Genomic DNA, 18,840 nt, shown 5'->3' on the forward strand with positions numbered 1-18,840 from the left:
GGCAGAGGCGATTACAAAAATAGGGAGGAGTGAAGCACTGGAGGGATTTTCAAGCAAGGATGTAAACTTGAGGCAAAAACAGAAAATGCTGGAAAATCTCAGTGGGTCCATCAGCATATGTGGAGAGAAAAACAGAGTTAATGTTTCGAGTCTGTATGACTTCTTCAGAGCTCTTCAGCTCTGAAGAAGAGTTATACGGACTCAACGTTAACTCTGTTTTTCTCTCCACAGATGCTGTTAGACCTGAGTTTTTACAACATTTTTTGTTTTTGTTTCAGATTTCCAGCATCTGCAGTATTTTGCTTTTAAAATTGAGGTGTTGCTTAAAGTGAGCACGTTGGGTGAATTGGGACTTGGTGCAAGTTAGGACAATGGCAGCAGATTTTTGAATAAGTTTATGGAGTGTGGAAGATGGGAGGGTGGTGAGAAGTGTATTAGAATAATAAACTTGAGAGGTAACAAAGGCATGGAGGAAGGTTTTAGCATCAGATGATTCCTCAGATGGAGAGGATTGTTCTATGAGAAGAGATTTAGTAGACTGAGTCCATATTTTCTGGAAATTAGAAGAATGAGAGGTGATCTGATTGAAACATAAGATTCTTAAAAGAGCTTGATAAGGTAGATGGAGGGCAGATGTTCCTTCTGGCTCGGGAGATTAGAATGAGAGGTTACAGTCTCAGAATAAAGGGTTGACCATTTCAGAGATGAGGAGAAATTACTTTGCTGATTGGGTTATAGCTTTGGAATTATTTTCTCCAGAGGGTTTTGGATGCTCTGTCGTTAAATATGTTCAACACAGATCTTGAATTTTATATACTAGGGTGATAAAGTATGTTGGGGTGGTGCAAAAAGGTGGATTTGAGGTACAAGATCAGCTATTAAATGGCAGAGCAGACTCAAAGGGCTGAATGGTCTATTTTGTATGTTCTTATGGATTGAGGCAGGAGTGGAGTTGTGTTACAGAGGTGGAAATAGGCAACCTTGGTGATGGCGCGGATATGCAGTTAGAAGCTCATCTGCGTAAAGCATGACACCAAGGTTGCGAACAGTCTGGTTCAGCCTTGGACAGTTGCCAGGGAGAAGGATGGAGACGGTGGCTAGGGAAAGGAGTTTGTCGTGGGGCCTGTGGACAATACTCAGAAGAAACAATATAAAATATAAAGATTACTTAATGATATGGTGTTGAAGAAAAAACTTAAAATATTTTCACACTAATGCAAGGAACAAATAGAATAAAGTCTTGGAATTAGCAGTAAATGGAGTTGCACTTTGGAATTCTTTTTCCAAAAACTTTAATCTTGCTATATCACTCCCTTTTCTCCTCAAACCTGTCTCTTGCCATGTCTTTCGTCACGTCCAATGATTCTTCAACTCTTGTTTTGTCTGATTCCCTGAGCCCCCTGTCAAGCACCATGGAATGTTTCCCTCGAGTGCAAGTTATTATAATTATCATAACTATGTATTGCTTTTCCTCTTGCACTCACCACAACAATTGCAAGAACACCAATGTCAGGGGAAGCAACAACTTTATACTGTATCAGAAGAGAGTGCTGATTGTTTGGTAAGTGGATTCTGATAGATAGAGGCGTTGTCATAGAGAATGCACCAGTTAATGTGACAACAGTTAACTGCTAAGCATTGTTTGAAATTTTAAACCAGGCAGCTTGACTCTGGTCAAGGCATTACCCTAAGGAATGAACTAGCAAATGGCTATCACTTATTTTGTTTAGCTGAAACAGATGTACTGCGTGCTGTCAGTCTCCATTAACTGGTGCATTCTTCATGGCAATGCCTCTACCAATCAGAGTACACTTGTCAACCAATCAGCACTCTCTTCTCATACAGTATAAAGTTGTTGCTTCTCCTGACATTGGTCTTCTTGCAATTGTCCTGATGAGTGCAAGACGAAAAGCTTCGACAAACTGTCTTTTTTCAGTAATACTCAAGTTCTGTACTACCATATGCCTATTTACAATAACTCTCTAAGCAGAAGTTGAGAAAGTCTGCTAACAGTGTATGGAATGTTTTAGGATTTGTTTAAATTGAACAGAGGAGTGACTTTATTGGTATTGTTTTGAGTTATCTAAAGTAAGTCATGAACCCTATTCCATTTTGAGATTTGGATACATTTGTGCATTAGATAAAAGAAGTTTGGAATGGGATGGCAGTTGGAAGAAGCCAAGCTGTTCAGGACTCTTTAGAACTCTCTTTTTGGCCTGGTCACCCGTAAGGGACAGATGACATTTGTTGATCTTATGACACCTCATATTGTACAAATTAAGATGTGATTAAACCAAGGAAGCTGTTGAGAATTTTAAGAGATTGTTTCTTTTAGATCAAATTCTTACCAAATAACTCTCATTTGTTGAAGCGCGTTTCATTTCTGTTCAGAGCAGGCCTGATGAAGCCAGGACCACTAGCTTTTAATTGTATTTTGTTACTGACCAACCAACCAACCTTCAAGCATAGAAAAAGACAGCTCAAATTATTGATGAAAAAATTGCATATGTCCCCAAAAGTCATGTCATAAAACAATCAGACATTTTCTTATTGAACTATCCTCACATACAAAGGCCCTTGGAGTTAAAATGTTTAAGGAGTTGGCCAGAGAGACAATATAATGCTGTTGGCCTCGTTCTAACCAGACTGCAAGAAGATGGATCTGTCTTCCATGGAGACTTGATCTTATTTATTCTGTATTTACATGTGATATCTATCAGTCTAAAGCACAGCCAAAACCATGACTTGATTTTAAAGAGGTCATTTAGTGGTTTATCTGCTGACTTTCTTTGAAATAGAAATATTGAACTAGGGGACAAACTGACTTAAAAGTTCCTGTTTTAGAACTGGTTCCACAACTGCATATTATGCTCTTCAACCTGATCTTTAATTATAATTTTATTTGGCTGTTGCAGTTATTCACCTCCAAAAATTTCATGTGTATCTTTTGATTCTGTGATTTCTTGTATGCTTGTATTCTCTGCATTTAATATGGCTACATTTTTGTTTCTCATAGTCCAAAGTTCACTGCCTTGACCTATGTACCATATTTTTAATATTTGCGTCCAATTCTTAGAATACCACCTTTCAGAAAAGACCACAAAGACCTGATTTCTTCTTCCGACTGCTTACTTGGATCGAATGCAGATTCCGCTGGGAGGAATTCTTTGAAGCACCAGCCTATTTCAGCATTGGAGTTCTAAGTTTAGTGATTGAAACTCCTTGATCCAATTACTGTTTAATATATTGTATACATTTGGAACTTGCTATTGTTATCCACACATATCTGACCATCAGATAAAAGCTGAGCCCTTATGAACTATGACTACATTATAATCTAATGTCCATATCTCTAGATATTGTCAATAACACCCTTCTAATAATCTTGTCTGCAATTATTAGTTCCTCATAGCCACTACCCTGTATTTTGGTATCTTTGGCACATGATGGTTTGTCATTTTGAGCTGGCCCCATCCATAATCAGCAATGTCAACTTTGTGTCTGGGATTTTATTGGCTTGAGGAAAAACCTAATTTTCAATTTTTAAACTTTTTTAAGAAGAGCTGGTTCAACATTCCAAAGTAGATGGTGCTTGTGAGAAGAGAAAATAAACCAGGTAAGCAAGTGCTCTTGAATTTTCTTCAAAAGGCTGAGAAAAATACAACTAAGATTAAATGGAACAAAAAATGAGGAAGAATAGTAAGGCAAGAACAATTGGGATGTTCTTTTTTTAAATCATGTTGTGCTCTTTTATGATTGGTGTAATCAGTTATAAAGACTGCATAGTCTATAGACTTCAACTTTAATTCTCTGATTATATTTTTAGATTATGATTATGCTTTTGGGATTTTTTTTTTAACATTGTCTCAACATTCAAAATGAATCCCTTATTACTCCCAGTACCTTTCTAGGTGCTACTTTTGTTCCCTTTACAATAAATATATAATACTTTTGTCAATATCGAACTTAATTTACCTAACCAATTGTTGAAGCTGTTTTAAATCTTCCTTCAAATTAACAGCATTTTCTACCCCCATTGTAGTTCTCTGTTTGCAAATTTAATAAGATTAACTTTTTTAAAATTTAGTTTACTTATAGGCAGATGAACATGGGACTAAGCACTGACCTCTTGCAGCACTTGATTATTGTACTTTGACCACTCTGACACCATGTTTTTGTTAGTATTTTGTTTCCTCTGGTTTTAATCCAACTTTTTATTTTAATCCTGCATCATATTCTGTCCTGGATTTCCCAGGGTTGGAATTTTCCACATGCTTTCTGAAGTCCAAATAAATCGCAAATTTCATTACCGCCTTTATTTATCAAGTCCTGAAAGAACTTAAAGTTTGTAATTTATTGGTTTAATGTTTGTTCCAGATACCTGGTTAATTTGCAGAGCTTGGATATTTAGTTTTGACTGTCTTTTCTTTGTCATATAATCATTGTTTGCACTGCAGGGCTGCCTCCATTTAAAAATGTTGATAAATGTGCAGGTAGAGTTCTTTTACGTCGTGTTTGGTTAAAGAAGGGTATTGGCTGCAGTGCAAAATGTTTGGAGCAACATTGACCTACTGATTTCTCCTGATTGAAGTGTTTTAAAGATATCATTTAATGTTTGTATGGAAGTTGCAGTTATGTTTAAAGGATAAGGAAGACCATACCAAAGGTAGGTGATGTTCCTTTACAAAAGCTATTAAAATGATGTCAAAATTCATAAGCTAGCTCATTGGGCAGAGGAAAATTGTAGGCAAACCAATACATTCAGTGCTTTTTTTAATTTCACATAAGGGCTACTTTTCTATTTTCCAAGAAACATTTAACATAAAATAGCCAATTAGTTTTGGTGTCCTGAGAGAAGTTTGGTTGCTAAAAGAAAATAAAAATTGAGTTAAAATTACAGATCTCTTGAAATTACCTGAGTCACATTCCCATTTACTTTTGTCCTTAGACAATTCTTTACCCGCCACTTCATATTTTTAATGTCACAGACCATTACTTACCCAAGAGGATAAGTAGCTAACCTTCATAGAATTGCATAGAAATTGAAACACCAAAACTTGCAGTTAGGCCCAACCAATTTGTGTTGCTGCCCGTCTGCCACACGAGCAGCTTAATTCCATCTCCTTCAACCTTCTAACCTATTCCTGAATGTTGACATGGTCTCTACTTCACTCACTAACTCCAGTAATGCAGTCCACATCTGCACAACACTCTTAAATAAGAGTTTCTTTGTCCTCTGTCTCAAGTCTTACAATTTACCGTGTATCTATGATCCCTCATTCTTGCCCCTCAACCATTGTAAAATACACCTTCTCTCTACTCTTTCCTATTATTTAATAATCTTAATCAATTTAATCAAATCACCTGTCACCTTTTCTACCCAAAATAACCCCAATTTTTCAATTTTGTTTCCTCAAACTGAGTCAGCATTGTAGCGAACCTGCACTGTTCGTCCTCTGTTGCTCCAACATCCTTCCTATTGTGTGGAACAATACAATGCTCCAACTGTGATTTTTATATAGGTTTTGCATATATTCAGCACTTTCAACTTTTGCTTCATGCCAGAAAAAAACAGTATTCATTTAGCTTTTTTATGGCATTGTTCATTTGAGATGCTGCTTTTAAAGCCTTGTGAGCCTGAACCTTCCAACACCTGTCATCCTCTGCATTATGCAGCCTTTCCCAAAAGTATAATTACTTCTATTTTTTATAAACCTCACATTTACTGATATTGAATTCCATTTGCCTAATCGCAATTTTACCAACCTCCATCCGTCTAGTTAACTAATCATGACAAAGTGTGATCGAGTAGCTTGGCCTGATTCGTTAGCTAATTTTTAGCAAGATTTCCCTTGCAGGGGACGGCTGACCTTTGTGACTTGTTACATGGTTTTAGGTGTACAGTTTTTCTCTGTACAAAACATTTTATTGAAATGAAATGTACATGCTTTCTTTCATGCAACATTTTTCTTCAAAATTGAAATTCCAAATAAAATGAGGATTGTCATTTGGTAGTACAGAACTTGAAAATGAAGACTGTTAAATACAAATGTACATTATTTCCAAGAAAATGCAACATTTTGCAAATCATGTTGAAGTTTCATATATTGCAACTTTTACTTTTTTTGCATATTTTGATTTTTCTATAATAATTGAATTGTATTTCTAAAAATAGCCTTTCTATCTCCTATGAAACATTTTGTCCTCCGAATTGAGGATAGTTAAAGTATGCAAATAAGTAAAATGTATATTGGCTGGGTGGTTCTAACATTGTGAAAACTATAATTTTAATTTGTTATTTATTTGCATTTGTAGTGCTGAGCTGATAAGAGGGAGAGGTATTAGGAGGAGAGACACCTATTGATGCAAAAGCCATTCAAAGGCTATGTATGTGTTATGTGAAACATTTTATGACCAAGATCAGAGTTAAATGAGTGGCACTTAATCTAATATTCCACCAAGTTTCATTATGTCTTTTTTTTATCAAAAGGGTGATTGCAAATAACATTTAACTTATTTCGTATGGAGTAGTATGACCTCCACCTTGAATTTTTAAAGGTCACAGTGGTAGTCTTATTTTATATGGAAATTTTAAAAGTTGTAAGATTGGAGTTGCTCTATTAATTGTGCATTAATTTTCTCAAATATTCTCTAACTTTGTGATATATTAAAATTAATTGTACTGGATTCACAACATCTTAATTCCTCCTGTGTTTTAGGAATTTGGCTTTGAATTAAGACACTATAATATGTTTTTGAAGTATTCAAAGTAGAACAATTGTGTTTAAATATATGGCATTTAATAGAGAACCAAGAGAGAAATGTTTGGTCAAAATCAGGCAAACCCAACACAGCTGGAGGCAAGGAATTTAATACATGACTCATTAACTGTAAAACAATTGTACTGTTTAAATGCTTTGTGGTTCTTCAGTGAGGTTAAGGGATCTTTCTTCCCACAGACCAAATCATTAGAAGGAGCTGTACTGTGATGGGGTAAGAGAAAGCAAGCTGCTACTTTGCATATTTTGAGTAAACCTGAAAACCTGCTATGTCAGTGTGCAGCTATAGAGCTGTAAAATGCACCACACAATAAAAGATACATAAAATTTGCTTGGATAATAAATATTGCGTGGTTATCTCTGTTTAAGATTCCTCTCCTCAATTTGTCCTTTTTCTGTGGTAGTCTTTCTACTTAATATTTTTCTATTTTAGATTAAAGCAGGCAATTGAAGCTTTTGAAAATAAAAAAATTCAAGTGAATATCAAATATTTTTATCCAGCATTTCCAGTGAAGGAAATGTCAGTGAAGTTACACAAAATGCAGCACTTGACAGAATTTCTTGGTTAGGTGCTGCCCAAGTCTAGATATATTAATAGTGATGTGGCCAACAACCGTTGTCTTGGATGGCTGCTGTCACATTGTCACAAACGAAGCCTGGTGTGATTATCATTTGCAACAACCTTGTTTGAGTCACAGAGTTCTCTCCCTCCGCCCCCCCCCCCCCCCCCCCCCAAATGAGATGGACCAAATGTTATTTTTCATCATGCTGAGAGTTATTGGCACTATGTGCAGACACTTGCTTTTTCTTTCTGCAGCAGTTCAAGAAGGCAGCGCACCACCACCACCTCAAGGGCAATTATGGATGGGCAATAAATACCAGCCTAGTCAGCAACACCCTCATCCCATCAATGAATAAAAGGATAGTTCTGACACCAAGTATTGCTAAATTAGGTGCTAGCTAGATGCATAATTAAGCTCCTGATTTAATTTTATCTCTAAGGACCACCCTATTGCACCAATGTGGTATTGCCATTTGTTACATCATCTGGGTCATTGGGCACTCGGAATTAGATTGCAAATTATTGTAGAATTATGGGCAGTGGTCTTCCACTGACTGAGCTGGAGTTACAACTGGTATTTGGGTTTTATCTATAAACAAGTATCACATAGATGAAGAAACTTTCCCATCAGTTGACTGGATTTGAAATCCCAGAGGTGAATAAGACTTTCATTGCTTACCTTGTTACCCAGTTCCTTAATCTGGATATTTATAGTATTGGGCACGGGTGAAAATTTTCAATATCTTTAGTGGTGATGTAAACAGGAGATACATATATATGGTCTTAAAATTTAAAATTAAAATCTAAAAAAAGATTTGACAAAGGCATACTTTAATTACCACTGTGCTCTTTTTGAAAAAGCTTCCTGTGTGTATGTGGGGGTGTGTGGTATGCAACATTTATTCCAAATGAGCATCTTCTAAGAATGTAATCTTTTTAAAAATCCCAATATTGGAAAAGGATTGTCAAAAAAAGGGCAAGACTGATCACTACTAATGTCAATAGTGCTGTGTTGATTACTAAGAATGAGATCTCAAAATTGACTTTTTTTTAAACCACCTCTTTTTAAAAAATAAGTTTAATTCAGTGTGCTGATGTGGGGTCACTGTCAGTACTGATGAAGGAGAGGAGATCCCTCACCATCTCCTCCCACAGATCCATGACATTTGGCAGCAGGCTCTTTGCGCAGCTGGTTCTTTTCACAGCAGTCCAACCTGCTGCCATGTTTCAATCTGGTAAGCATAGTACCAGGTCAATGGAGTTTGATGCCTGATTTGTGGGGTAAATGGGCCAAGAATGTTTGACTCAATTCACCTTTTGCTCTTTACTTGGCTGACTGCAGCTTGACAATGGCAGCTATTTATAGAGCCAAGCATGACACGGGCTACTGATCAAACTGCCCACTGCCCCTGGGAGCTCATGGTGTCAGGATCAAATCCTGGGCATCGCTCAGACGAGGTGCGTATCCTATATGTAATCCACCTGATTTTCTGTTGTGGGATCTTAATGTGTGAAAATTAGTCACTTTTTTATCATGACGCAGGAGCCATTCATTTAAAAGGCTCTGTTGTAGCAAGGGCTCAGAAACAACAAGATTGAGGTCCCCTGACTACACCAGATGGTAGCAGGTTCTACATTCTAAACACACTCTTGAGTAAAAATATTTCCCCTGAATTCCTTAAGATTTATTGGTGACTATCACATATATATGGCTCCTACATCCCTGTATGCACCCTATCAAACTCCTTCATAATTTACAAGACCTCTGAGATCACCTTTCAGCCTTCTCTTTTCTAGAGAAAAGAACCCCAGGTTGTTCAGTTTTTACTAGATAGCTATAACCTCTCAGTTCTGGTATCATCCTTTTCTGTCTGTTTTGTACCTATGTTTTGATATCCTTGCTGTAGTATGGAGACCAGACTGAGCAAAGTACTCAAAAGTGTGGCCTGACCAGTTTAGTTACTTTTAATAATCCAAATTACTGGTGGAAGAGGAGTTTTATTGTATTTTTCCTAAGTACTGGATGTCATTGTATTCACCAGCCAAAACATTGGCTCCATGTCGACATTTCCATTTAAGAATTAACAGTTGTGACATTACTTGCAGTGATTGAGTATTAAATATATTACAATTATATGGCTTGATAACTCACTGGGCAAGTGCACCATCATTTGTACTGGATCAAACAGACTAGGAAAGAATCTATATGTGTTAGCTGATCTCAGCTGCAGCATTGTATTCTGTAATTCGCTTCAGCGGGACCTGGGCTAGGAAAGGAAAGCAGTTAGCTACTGTTCCGATTCTGGATCAGAAAGGACTGTTGATTTTTTGTAGAATTATGATCCAGAATGGGTTACTGTCTTCAGGACAGTGGGGCAAAATAGAAGAATATATTGGTAGATGTGGTGGAGGATGGGGTGTGGGTGGGCAGATGGCTCTGCTAGAATGGATAATATCATTTCTGCTTCACCTCATGCCTCTGAGTCAGAAGGCTGTGGATTCAAGTTTCACTCCAGAGACTTGAGTGCAAATGGCTGCAGTACTGAGGGAGTGCTGCACTGTTGAAGGTGTCATCTTTTGGATGAGGCATTAAACTTGAGGCCCCATCTGCTTTCTCAGGTCGGCATTAAAGATCCCATGGCACTTTTTTGAAGAGAGCAGGTGTGTTCCTGAGTGTCATGGTCAATATTTATTCTTCGCTCAACATCACAGAAACAGATGATCTGGTCATTATCACATTGCTGTTGTGGGATCTAGCTGTGTGCAAATTGGCTGTTGTGTTTTCTACATTACAACAGTGACTACACTTCCAAAAGTACATCATTGACTGTAAAGCACTTGGGACATTGAGGGTGTGAAAGGTCGCTCTGTAAATACAAATCATTCTTGTGACTTTGGAGGGAGGAAAATACTTCCTAACGCAGAACTGCAACATTTAAGAGTGAAGAATCTGCAGCAAGATTTAAAATATACGCAAATGGCTCAAAACGGGTATTTTGATTACAAGATTAGATAATTTCCTCAGATGGCCTCGGCAGTTATATTTCTGTCTCTAGCGCAGGAAGTGCACAACTGTGAAGTAAAACATTTAAAGTCTAAGTCACCAGCCTCCAACAAAACCATTTTCCATTTAAAAAATTTCACTTAGTTAATAGCAAATGCTGTTGTTCATAGTAGAAGCAACTGGCACAACCTTTGGTAAGAGGAAGGAACCTGAAGAAGAAAAGTTAATACATCTGATGTATGTTTAATGGGTGTTTATGTACATTTTGGTAGCTCTGGGGCAGAGCCACCCTATGTAAACCAACAGAATAAAGTCACTCCCTTTTTAAGAGGAACCTGTTGTCATTTGAAAATTTTCCATCATTGGTGGTGAGCTTTAGAGAAGTAACACTGTTGTTACATAAACATTTATTTGTTGTTGATCTTCACATAATGAGAGTCCCATCAAGACAAGTAAGCATGGCTTAGCACAGTACTTGGGTGTGTCAGGCTAACAGTGTAACACCAAACTAATACAATGCAGTAAGCACATTTCAGTGGTATGTGAGTAGTGCAGATGTTTATTTTTCATGAGGTGGAGTTAATTGAACCTCATCAGTGAAAGTGTATCAGGATCTAGAATCTCATAACTTTCTCAGCAGACTACTCTCTCAACTTCAGATTTGGAATGCACTGCCTGTGTGTGTGGTAGAGGCAGGTTCAATCATGACTTTTAGAAGGGATTTGGATAAGCACATGAGAGCAAATTTGCAATGCTATGGGAAAAGGGTCGGGGAGTGGAGTGAACTGAGTTGCTCTTTTAGAGAGTTGGCATGGACAAACTGGCCGAGTGGCATCCTTCTGTGCTGTAACCATCCTATGAAATATTAACCTTATCTTTCTGTTTCTTTGCCTGGAAAGCACTACAGTGTTTTGTGTAATTATTTAATGAAGGCTTCTTGGTAATGGGGGTTATGACTATAAATATCTGAAGTGAATCAATTACACGATATGGTAATTGTCTGAGGCTGAACTTTCTAACTTCCATAAATAAAGATGCAGTACAAAGTTTTTAATGCCTAATTGCATTGACAGAATAGCTCGAAAGATGATCATTTACATACAATCTTTTTTTTTACTATACTATGGTATTTTTCAGTAACATTCTGTCATGAGAGCGGGAAGAAAACCTGACTTGGGATTGCAAATATTAAATCGAGAAGCTGAGCAAAAATATAACTCTCACAAGGATGTATTTTTGGGCTGTTTGTTTGAATTCTGCTCCCAAATCAAAGGGAAGGGATATTTGGTCAGACAACACTTTTTTTCTATGTCAGCATCAAATATTTCTATCATTGGTTACATGCAGAATAAAGTTTTCTCTACTCTGCTGCATCAAATAGAAGATGAAATCCGAAGTGCAATAATGTGTACATGATTGTTGTCTACACAATTGAGGCCTTTGAGTAAGATTGTCAATTTAGTAATGTGGGCCTGTATTCATGATGCTGCATGTTAAACTTGCTTAATGCAAGATTCTTACAGTTGAGAGAGAAAGTAGATTTCCATCCCATCACACTTGGCTGAATGAGAGTCCTGCTCCCAGAGATTAAGGTCTCTTTCCTAATTACCATTTGCAACATCCAGTTTGTTTTGAACATTTCTGCAAATTGCTTTAACTTTTGAGTTTTTATGAGACAAAAATTTTGAGTGCATTATATGGTCATTATACATCTAACATAAGAAATAGGAGCAGGAGTAGGACGTTTAGCCCCTCAAACCTTTGCCGTCATTCAGTAAGATCGTGGGCTGATCTGATTGTGGCCTTAACGCCGCTTTCTTGCCTGCCTGCCATAACCCTTCTCGATGAAAACCTGACTAACACAGCCTTGAATATGTTCAATGAATACATTCAATACTCCATTTTCTGGAAGAATTCCAAGACCCTCTGAGAGAAGAAATGACTCCTCATCTCCATATTAAATGGGATACCTCTTATTTTTAAACTGCCTCTTAGTTCTAGATTCCCCTATGAGGGAAAACACCCTCTCAGCAACTACCCTGTCAAGCCCCCTCAAAATCTTGTGTTTCAATAGGGTCACCTCTTAGTCATCGAAACTCCAATGAGTATAGGCCAAACCTGCTCTGCCTTTCTTCATAAGACAATCTCTTCATCTCAGGAATCAGCTTAGTGAACCGCCTTGCTTCCTGTGCAAGTCTATGTTTCCCTACATAAGATGACCAAAACTGTAAACAGTATTCGAGGTGTGGTCTCGCCAATGCTCTGTATAGTTATAGCAAGACTTCCCCACTTTTATGCTCAATCCCCCTTGCATTTGTTTTCAATTGAATGAAATGTTACCTACAATTACAAAAATGTTAACAGTATTTATGAAACGTCAAGTTTTGCCAACTTGCTGTCAAAATACTCATTTTATACCTAGATCAATGCCTTTGTCACCTTGAAACTCCATTATTCCAATGTCCTCCCAGCTGGCCTCCACCCCTCTGCACTTCATAAACTTCAGCTCAACCAAAACACCTGCCTATGTCCTATTCCATTATAAATTCCACTCACCTATTGCTCTTGTGCTTGCTGACCTGAATTGGCTCCCAATCCTCCAATGCCTCAAATGTAATATTCTCCTCCTCATTTTGAAATCTTTTCATGATCACACATCCTTGCCTCCAACCCTATTCCACCAGTTTCCTTTCCCAATCTACAATCCCAAAGAGCTCAGTTCTTCCAGCTCTAGCCACTTGTGCACCCTGGAGTGTTTCTGCCCCATCATTGGCAGCTCTGGAATTTCCTCTTTACACTTGTTCACCTCCTCTACTGTAAAGCCCACCTCTTTAACTGAACATTTGTCAGCTTTCCCAATATCTCCTGCAGCTCAGTATTGATTTTAGTCTAATTACACTGCTATGCAATGCCTTGGGATGCTAAAGATACTAGGTGAATGCAAGTTATTTTAGATGGAAATTAGTCTATTTGTTTTTGTTAAAATAATTTAATTTTGATACTGTTAAATATTCCATGGTCTGGTGCACACAAATCTCAAAAGGCCCCCAGATAATGTATTTACAAATTTGGGTTTGCTGCAGTTATTTTCTTGCGTTCGGTGGTGTCAGCTGCTCTAGTTTGCAGTCTGAGTGATTCAATCTTATCTGCTTTATGATCTGGAGTGAGTCTTTAATTTCTGCTTGTGTATTTCCCCAATATCAATAAAATTGAGCTGTTAATTTTACATGACGCCAGGTTTAGTTATGAATCATTAAGTGGTTTTATTCCCCATACAGTGAATGCACAGACCAATGTAAGAATAAATTATCATGCAATATAATAAACATGTTGCACAGTTTGGTGAGTCACCTTGCTTAACTTACAGACTGACTCCCCTGTTTTCTGCCCTACAACCCAAGGCACACCTTTCTTCCTGCAGCCTCCTGTCTTGTTAATAATCTTCTTAGTGAATTTAGCTCTATCACTGTTTCTGAGGTCCATGTTCAGTTTTGAAAAGCTTCTCTGCAAGAAACATGTTCATCAACTCTTCCTGATGCCAAGCCAACAGGAACTAAAGGGTTTTCCAGTAGAATACCTAGACAAGCTAGCTAATCATTTATCACTTTATTCCTGGGGCGAAAAGGAACTTCCAATTAGCATATTAAAACATTTTTCATCTTTGAAATTGCATTCTAGCATAGGGCTAACCTGAGAAACTAACCCCTCCAAAGCAAGCTTCTGCTTAAAAATAATTTAAAATAACTATGTAGCTTCTTTCAATGTGAAAGCAGTTAAAAAAGCCCTGAAGTGTAATGGTATCATGCAGCTCCCCCGCCACTTTGCAATTCCCAATGTCCCATCCCGGTACATCTCAACTATGTCCTTTGTAAGTAATCATGACCGCTTCAATTTCTTGTATTGGTTCTGATGGGGTACAAACTTGGAGTGTTTTTTTTTTGCTGTGACTTTCATCCGCTGGGGCCTGGCTTGGGACTGCTCAAGCTTTATTTCATTTGGAATCCCTACAACTATCATAGAAAATAACCATGCAGCGATGTCTCATGAAGTAGCTAGAGAGAGATAAATGTGTTTTGCATATCCCTCTTACACCATTATTAAGACCATTGGTGCCTTCATTTTCTTGACACCAGCATCTGTCATGAATGCTTGTTTGCTGTATAACAGAAGTAAGATTTGGTTCCAGGTTTTCTGTTTTTTTGAAGAAGTTCAAGAATTTTAATGATGGTTTACTTTGTTTTCTCCAAATATAGATACAACCAAGCTGCATGGCTGTGGATGGGACCTATTCCCACAGTGCTAATGCTAGTCTGGAGGAGGAACTTGAAAGTGGACCGAGTGCTGTAGATTGCAAATCTTTGAAACACTAAACATTTAACCCAGCAGCTTGACTGAGTTTGTCTCACACACCAGCTTGGCAAAATGCATTAGCATTAAAACAAACATCAGCCAATCCTGTCTTGCTCATTTCTATATAATAAGCTGCATGAAACCTTCAAGAACTTAAAGCATAGAATAAGCAAATAATGTATGGCTTATCATTTCTGTTCTACATGAGGTTTATATGGCGATCTAAGATGGCGTGGGCTCTGTTAAGAAGAGGAACAACAGAGTTCTAAGAATGAGTGAAGAGGAAGCAAAGCAGATGTTGGAAAGGAGAAAAGTTCTGGGAGAGAATGGAGGCGAAAGGGAAGAGTAGAATTTGCAAATTAGAAGGGGGGAGTGAAGGGAGTAGTGGGTGCGAGAAGTAGTGGAGGACAGACATAAACAGAATTGAAGATGGATAAGAAACTGAAATGAATGAGGTAAATGACATGATGCAAAAATGGCAAGAAATGAAAAATACATTGGATGGTGGATATACCATTTACTTCCTATGCTGAAACAATGCAGAACTGCCCTTAGTTGAGTCACAAAGATCCAGGACACTGCTGCATCATGCTGAATATCATTACCCTATCATCACATGAGGTTAACAACTTAGTCTGCTAAACTCAGCGAATACATATAATGAATATATTAAGAATACACTATTACATACACTTACATTTTTTGGGCTTATACGAATATATTTCCTGTGGCAAGATTCTCCGTGTGATTTGAGAATCCACCCTTTCCAACCTAACCTCTGGCCCCAGTGAAAGATTTGGCCACCTTTCCCTCATCTGTACAATTAAGCCTATAATGATATCATACTACACCTGTGCTAGGAATACAAGACAATCATTATTGGGTTAAGCAGATCAAAGCTATGGAATCAATCCTCAATTTTAACCCTAAATATGCTGCAAGCGAGATTACTTGTTAGGGAACACTCTTGTATGGGCTCTTGCCAGGCATACTTTTTCATTGGTTATCTGTTCCTCTTTGGCATGAGAGATTCAGTCTTCCAACATTTGATAAACAAATAATGTCACTACTTTAATATTTTATTAGATTTGTTACAGGCATTTAAAATTATTAAAGATAGAATGCAGTAGATATAAACAGACTATTTCCAGTGATTCAGGGCTCTAGCACGAGGGGACATAAATATAAGATTAAATACAAAATATTTTGGATTGAGACCACAATTGTTTTTGCAGTGGATTGAGGTGATGTGGAACGTATTAGTGGAATTATAGTGAGTAAAGTAGCAACATTATTTGTTAATCAAATGTTAGAAGACTGAATCTCTCATGCCAAAGAGGAACAGATTACCAATGAAAATGTATGCCTGGCAAGAGCCCATACAAGAAGGGTATTCCCTAACAAGTAACCTCGCAGCGTATTTAGGGTTAAAATGGAGGATTGACTCCATAGCTTTGATCTTTTTAACTCAATAATGATTGTCTATTTTTCCTAGCACAGGTGTAGTATGATATTATAGGCTTAATTGTACAGATGAGGGAAAGGTGGCCTTTCACTGGGGCCAGAGGTTAGGTCAGAAAGGGTGGATTCTCAAATCACACGGAGAATCTTGCAACAGGAAATATATTCATATAAGTCCAGAAAATGTAAGTATATGTAATAGTGTATTCTTAATATATTTGTTATATGTATCTGCTGAGTTTAGCAGACTAAGCTGTTAACCTCATGTGATGATAGGGTAATGATCTTCAATATGAAGACCAGTGTCCTGGCTCTTTGTAGGACCTCAACTATTTGTCCCTACTTTTCTCTCCGGATCCATGGATATATCTATGCAATGAGGTCTTGGCATCCAGCTCTTTCTCTCGATAATTTCCTTTTTATAACATCAATTTTAACCGATTCATGATTTTTCTCCTCCACAATTAATTACTGATGCAACTTACTTGTCAAATTTCCACTTATGCTCTACTAATTCACTATTTTCCCCTCTTAGGGTCCCACCTCGTATTTACCAATTTTCTTTTACTGATGTGTTTGTAAAATGTGTAATGTTGATTTTTAATACTTTGAGATTCTCTTCTCATACTCTGTCCTTGCTCATCTCCCGTAACAGCTTTGCTTAGTTTCATTATAGCCGTGGATGCCCTTTTTTTGACTTTTGTTTTTCAACCTCTTATCTACAGCATTCTGAAACTTGAAAGTTTCTTTTAATGATGTATGTTTACTCTGCAGTTTTGCAATATCCTAAAAATAAACCTACTGTTCTGTCTGTCAATTACTCTTTGCACCTCACTTTAAAAGAGGGTTGTTTAATAGGTAAGGATGTACTACAAACATTTTTCATCTTTGATCATGAATACTAGTGACTATTTTTGTTACTGCTGCAGAGTGGAAGCAACTTTGGGGAAATTCCCATTCCATGTATTTCTTCCTTGATCAATACTGACACTCTAATAATGTTATAACCCAATATCTGTCTATTTCCCATTACTCAGTTAGCAGCTAAGTTTCTGTTAGTTATATTAAACCTTTATCTTCCTGTGACATAATTGTAATTATCGCAGTTTATTTCTTTTAGTTTGCATTTAAAGTGACCCTTTTTCCTTTGTTTTTTTTTGATCAAGCCAACACCTTATGACTTTATCTCATTCTTTTTCCTGCTGCAAACTCAACAATTTTATTTCCTATTTATTTCTTCTAATTACTATTGCTTTTTTTTATTTTTGTGTTTGACTTTTCTATTTCTAGCCTTCCTACTTGCTATTTCTGATTACTTTTATATTTCCCTATCTCATTCCTTCCTTTCTAGTATAAATGAGTCTTCATTGCTCTAATTTCTACGGGGAGGTGGTGGCGTAGTGGTTTTGTCGCTGGACAAGTAATCCAGAGCCCCAGGCTATTGCTCTGGAAGATGCTGAAATTTGAATCCAATAAAAATCTGGAACTAAAAGTCTGGTGATAGTCGTAAAAACCCATCTGGAAGTCTGCCATCCTTATCTGGTCCGGCCTAGCAAGCCACTCAGCCTACTCCGCTACGAAGCCTTAAAGGAATGGAACTGGACAGACCACCCGGCATCAGAAATGGCAAACTCAGTTCTGTCAACTCTGCAGGGGGCCAAAATTGGGAGAGCTGTGTCTCAGACTAGTCAAGCAAGAGCTTAACACAGTCGTACCTACGGAAACATACCTTACACACAATGCCCCAGACGCTACCATCACCATCCCCGCAAATGTCCTGTCCCACCGGCAGGACAGACCCAGCAGAAATGGCGGCACACTGGTATACAATCGGGAAGGAGTTGTCTGGGGAGCCCTCAATATTGACTCCGAATCTCACGAAGTCTCATGGCATCTGGTCAAACATGGGCAAGGAAATCTGATTACCACATACCCTCCTCCATGAGGGAAAAAACATACGTGACCTCATCCTCACCAACTTGCCTGCTGCAGATGCATCTGCTCATACTAGTATTGGTCATTTTGCAAACTAAGTCCTGTCTTCACATTGAGGAATCCTCCATCATGTGTGGCACTACCACTGTGGTAAATGGTAGATTTCAACCAGATCTAGCAACTGGAGCCTGGGCAATCATGAGGCGCTGTGGGTCATCAGCAGCAGCAGAATTGTACACGACCATGACCTGTAACGACATGGACTGGCATATCCCCCACTCTACCGTTACATCAAGCCAGGGGATCAACCCTGGTTCAATGAAGAGTGCAAGAGGGCATGCCAGGAGCAGCACCAAATAGACCTAAAAATGAGGTGTCAACCTGGTAAAGCTACAACACAGGACTAGCATGCCAAACAGCATAAGCAGCAAGTGATAAACACAGCTAATTGATTCCGCAACAAATGGATCAGATCTAAGCACTACAGTCCTGCCACATCCAGTCGTGAATAGTGGTGGATAATTAACTCACTGGAGGAGGAGGCTCCACAAATATCCCTATCCTCAATGGGGAGCCCAGCACATCAGTCCATGCAGTCCTTGTCCAAATGCAGCAAGACTTGGACAATATCCAGGCTTGGGCTGACAAGTGGAAAGTAACATTTGTGCCACACAAGTGCCAGGCAATGACCATCTCCAACAAGAGAAAATCTAACCGTCACCCCATGACATTCAATGGCATTACCATTG

At 38.1% G+C, this 18,840-nt stretch overlaps 1 protein-coding gene across 9 annotated transcripts in view; it reads left to right on the forward strand.

The window, feature by feature from the left end:
• ilrun (inflammation and lipid regulator with UBA-like and NBR1-like domains) overlaps positions 1-18,840 on the forward strand; it is a 111,097-nt gene that overhangs the window by 73,273 nt on the left and 18,984 nt on the right. For 2 of the 9 annotated variants that reach the window (XM_078546737.1, XM_078546740.1), the window contains exon 5: positions 3,562-3,616. The exons of 1 other annotated variant lie outside the window; for it this stretch is intronic. In XM_078546737.1, coding sequence (XP_078402863.1) covers positions 3,562-3,585 — 24 coding nt within the window. In that variant the 3' untranslated portion in view covers positions 3,586-3,616. Of the gene's footprint in view, positions 1-3,561; positions 3,617-6,959; positions 6,994-8,683; positions 8,800-14,598; positions 14,799-18,840 lie in introns of those variants that run through there. 6 more of the 9 variants (XM_078546734.1, XM_078546742.1, XR_013577295.1 and 3 more) reach the window with 5 other exon arrangements.

The sequence above is a fragment of the Cetorhinus maximus genome, chromosome 8 (assembly GCF_964194155.1).
Source record: "Cetorhinus maximus chromosome 8, sCetMax3.hap1.1, whole genome shotgun sequence".
Taxonomy (NCBI): Eukaryota; Metazoa; Chordata; class Chondrichthyes; order Lamniformes; family Cetorhinidae; genus Cetorhinus; species Cetorhinus maximus.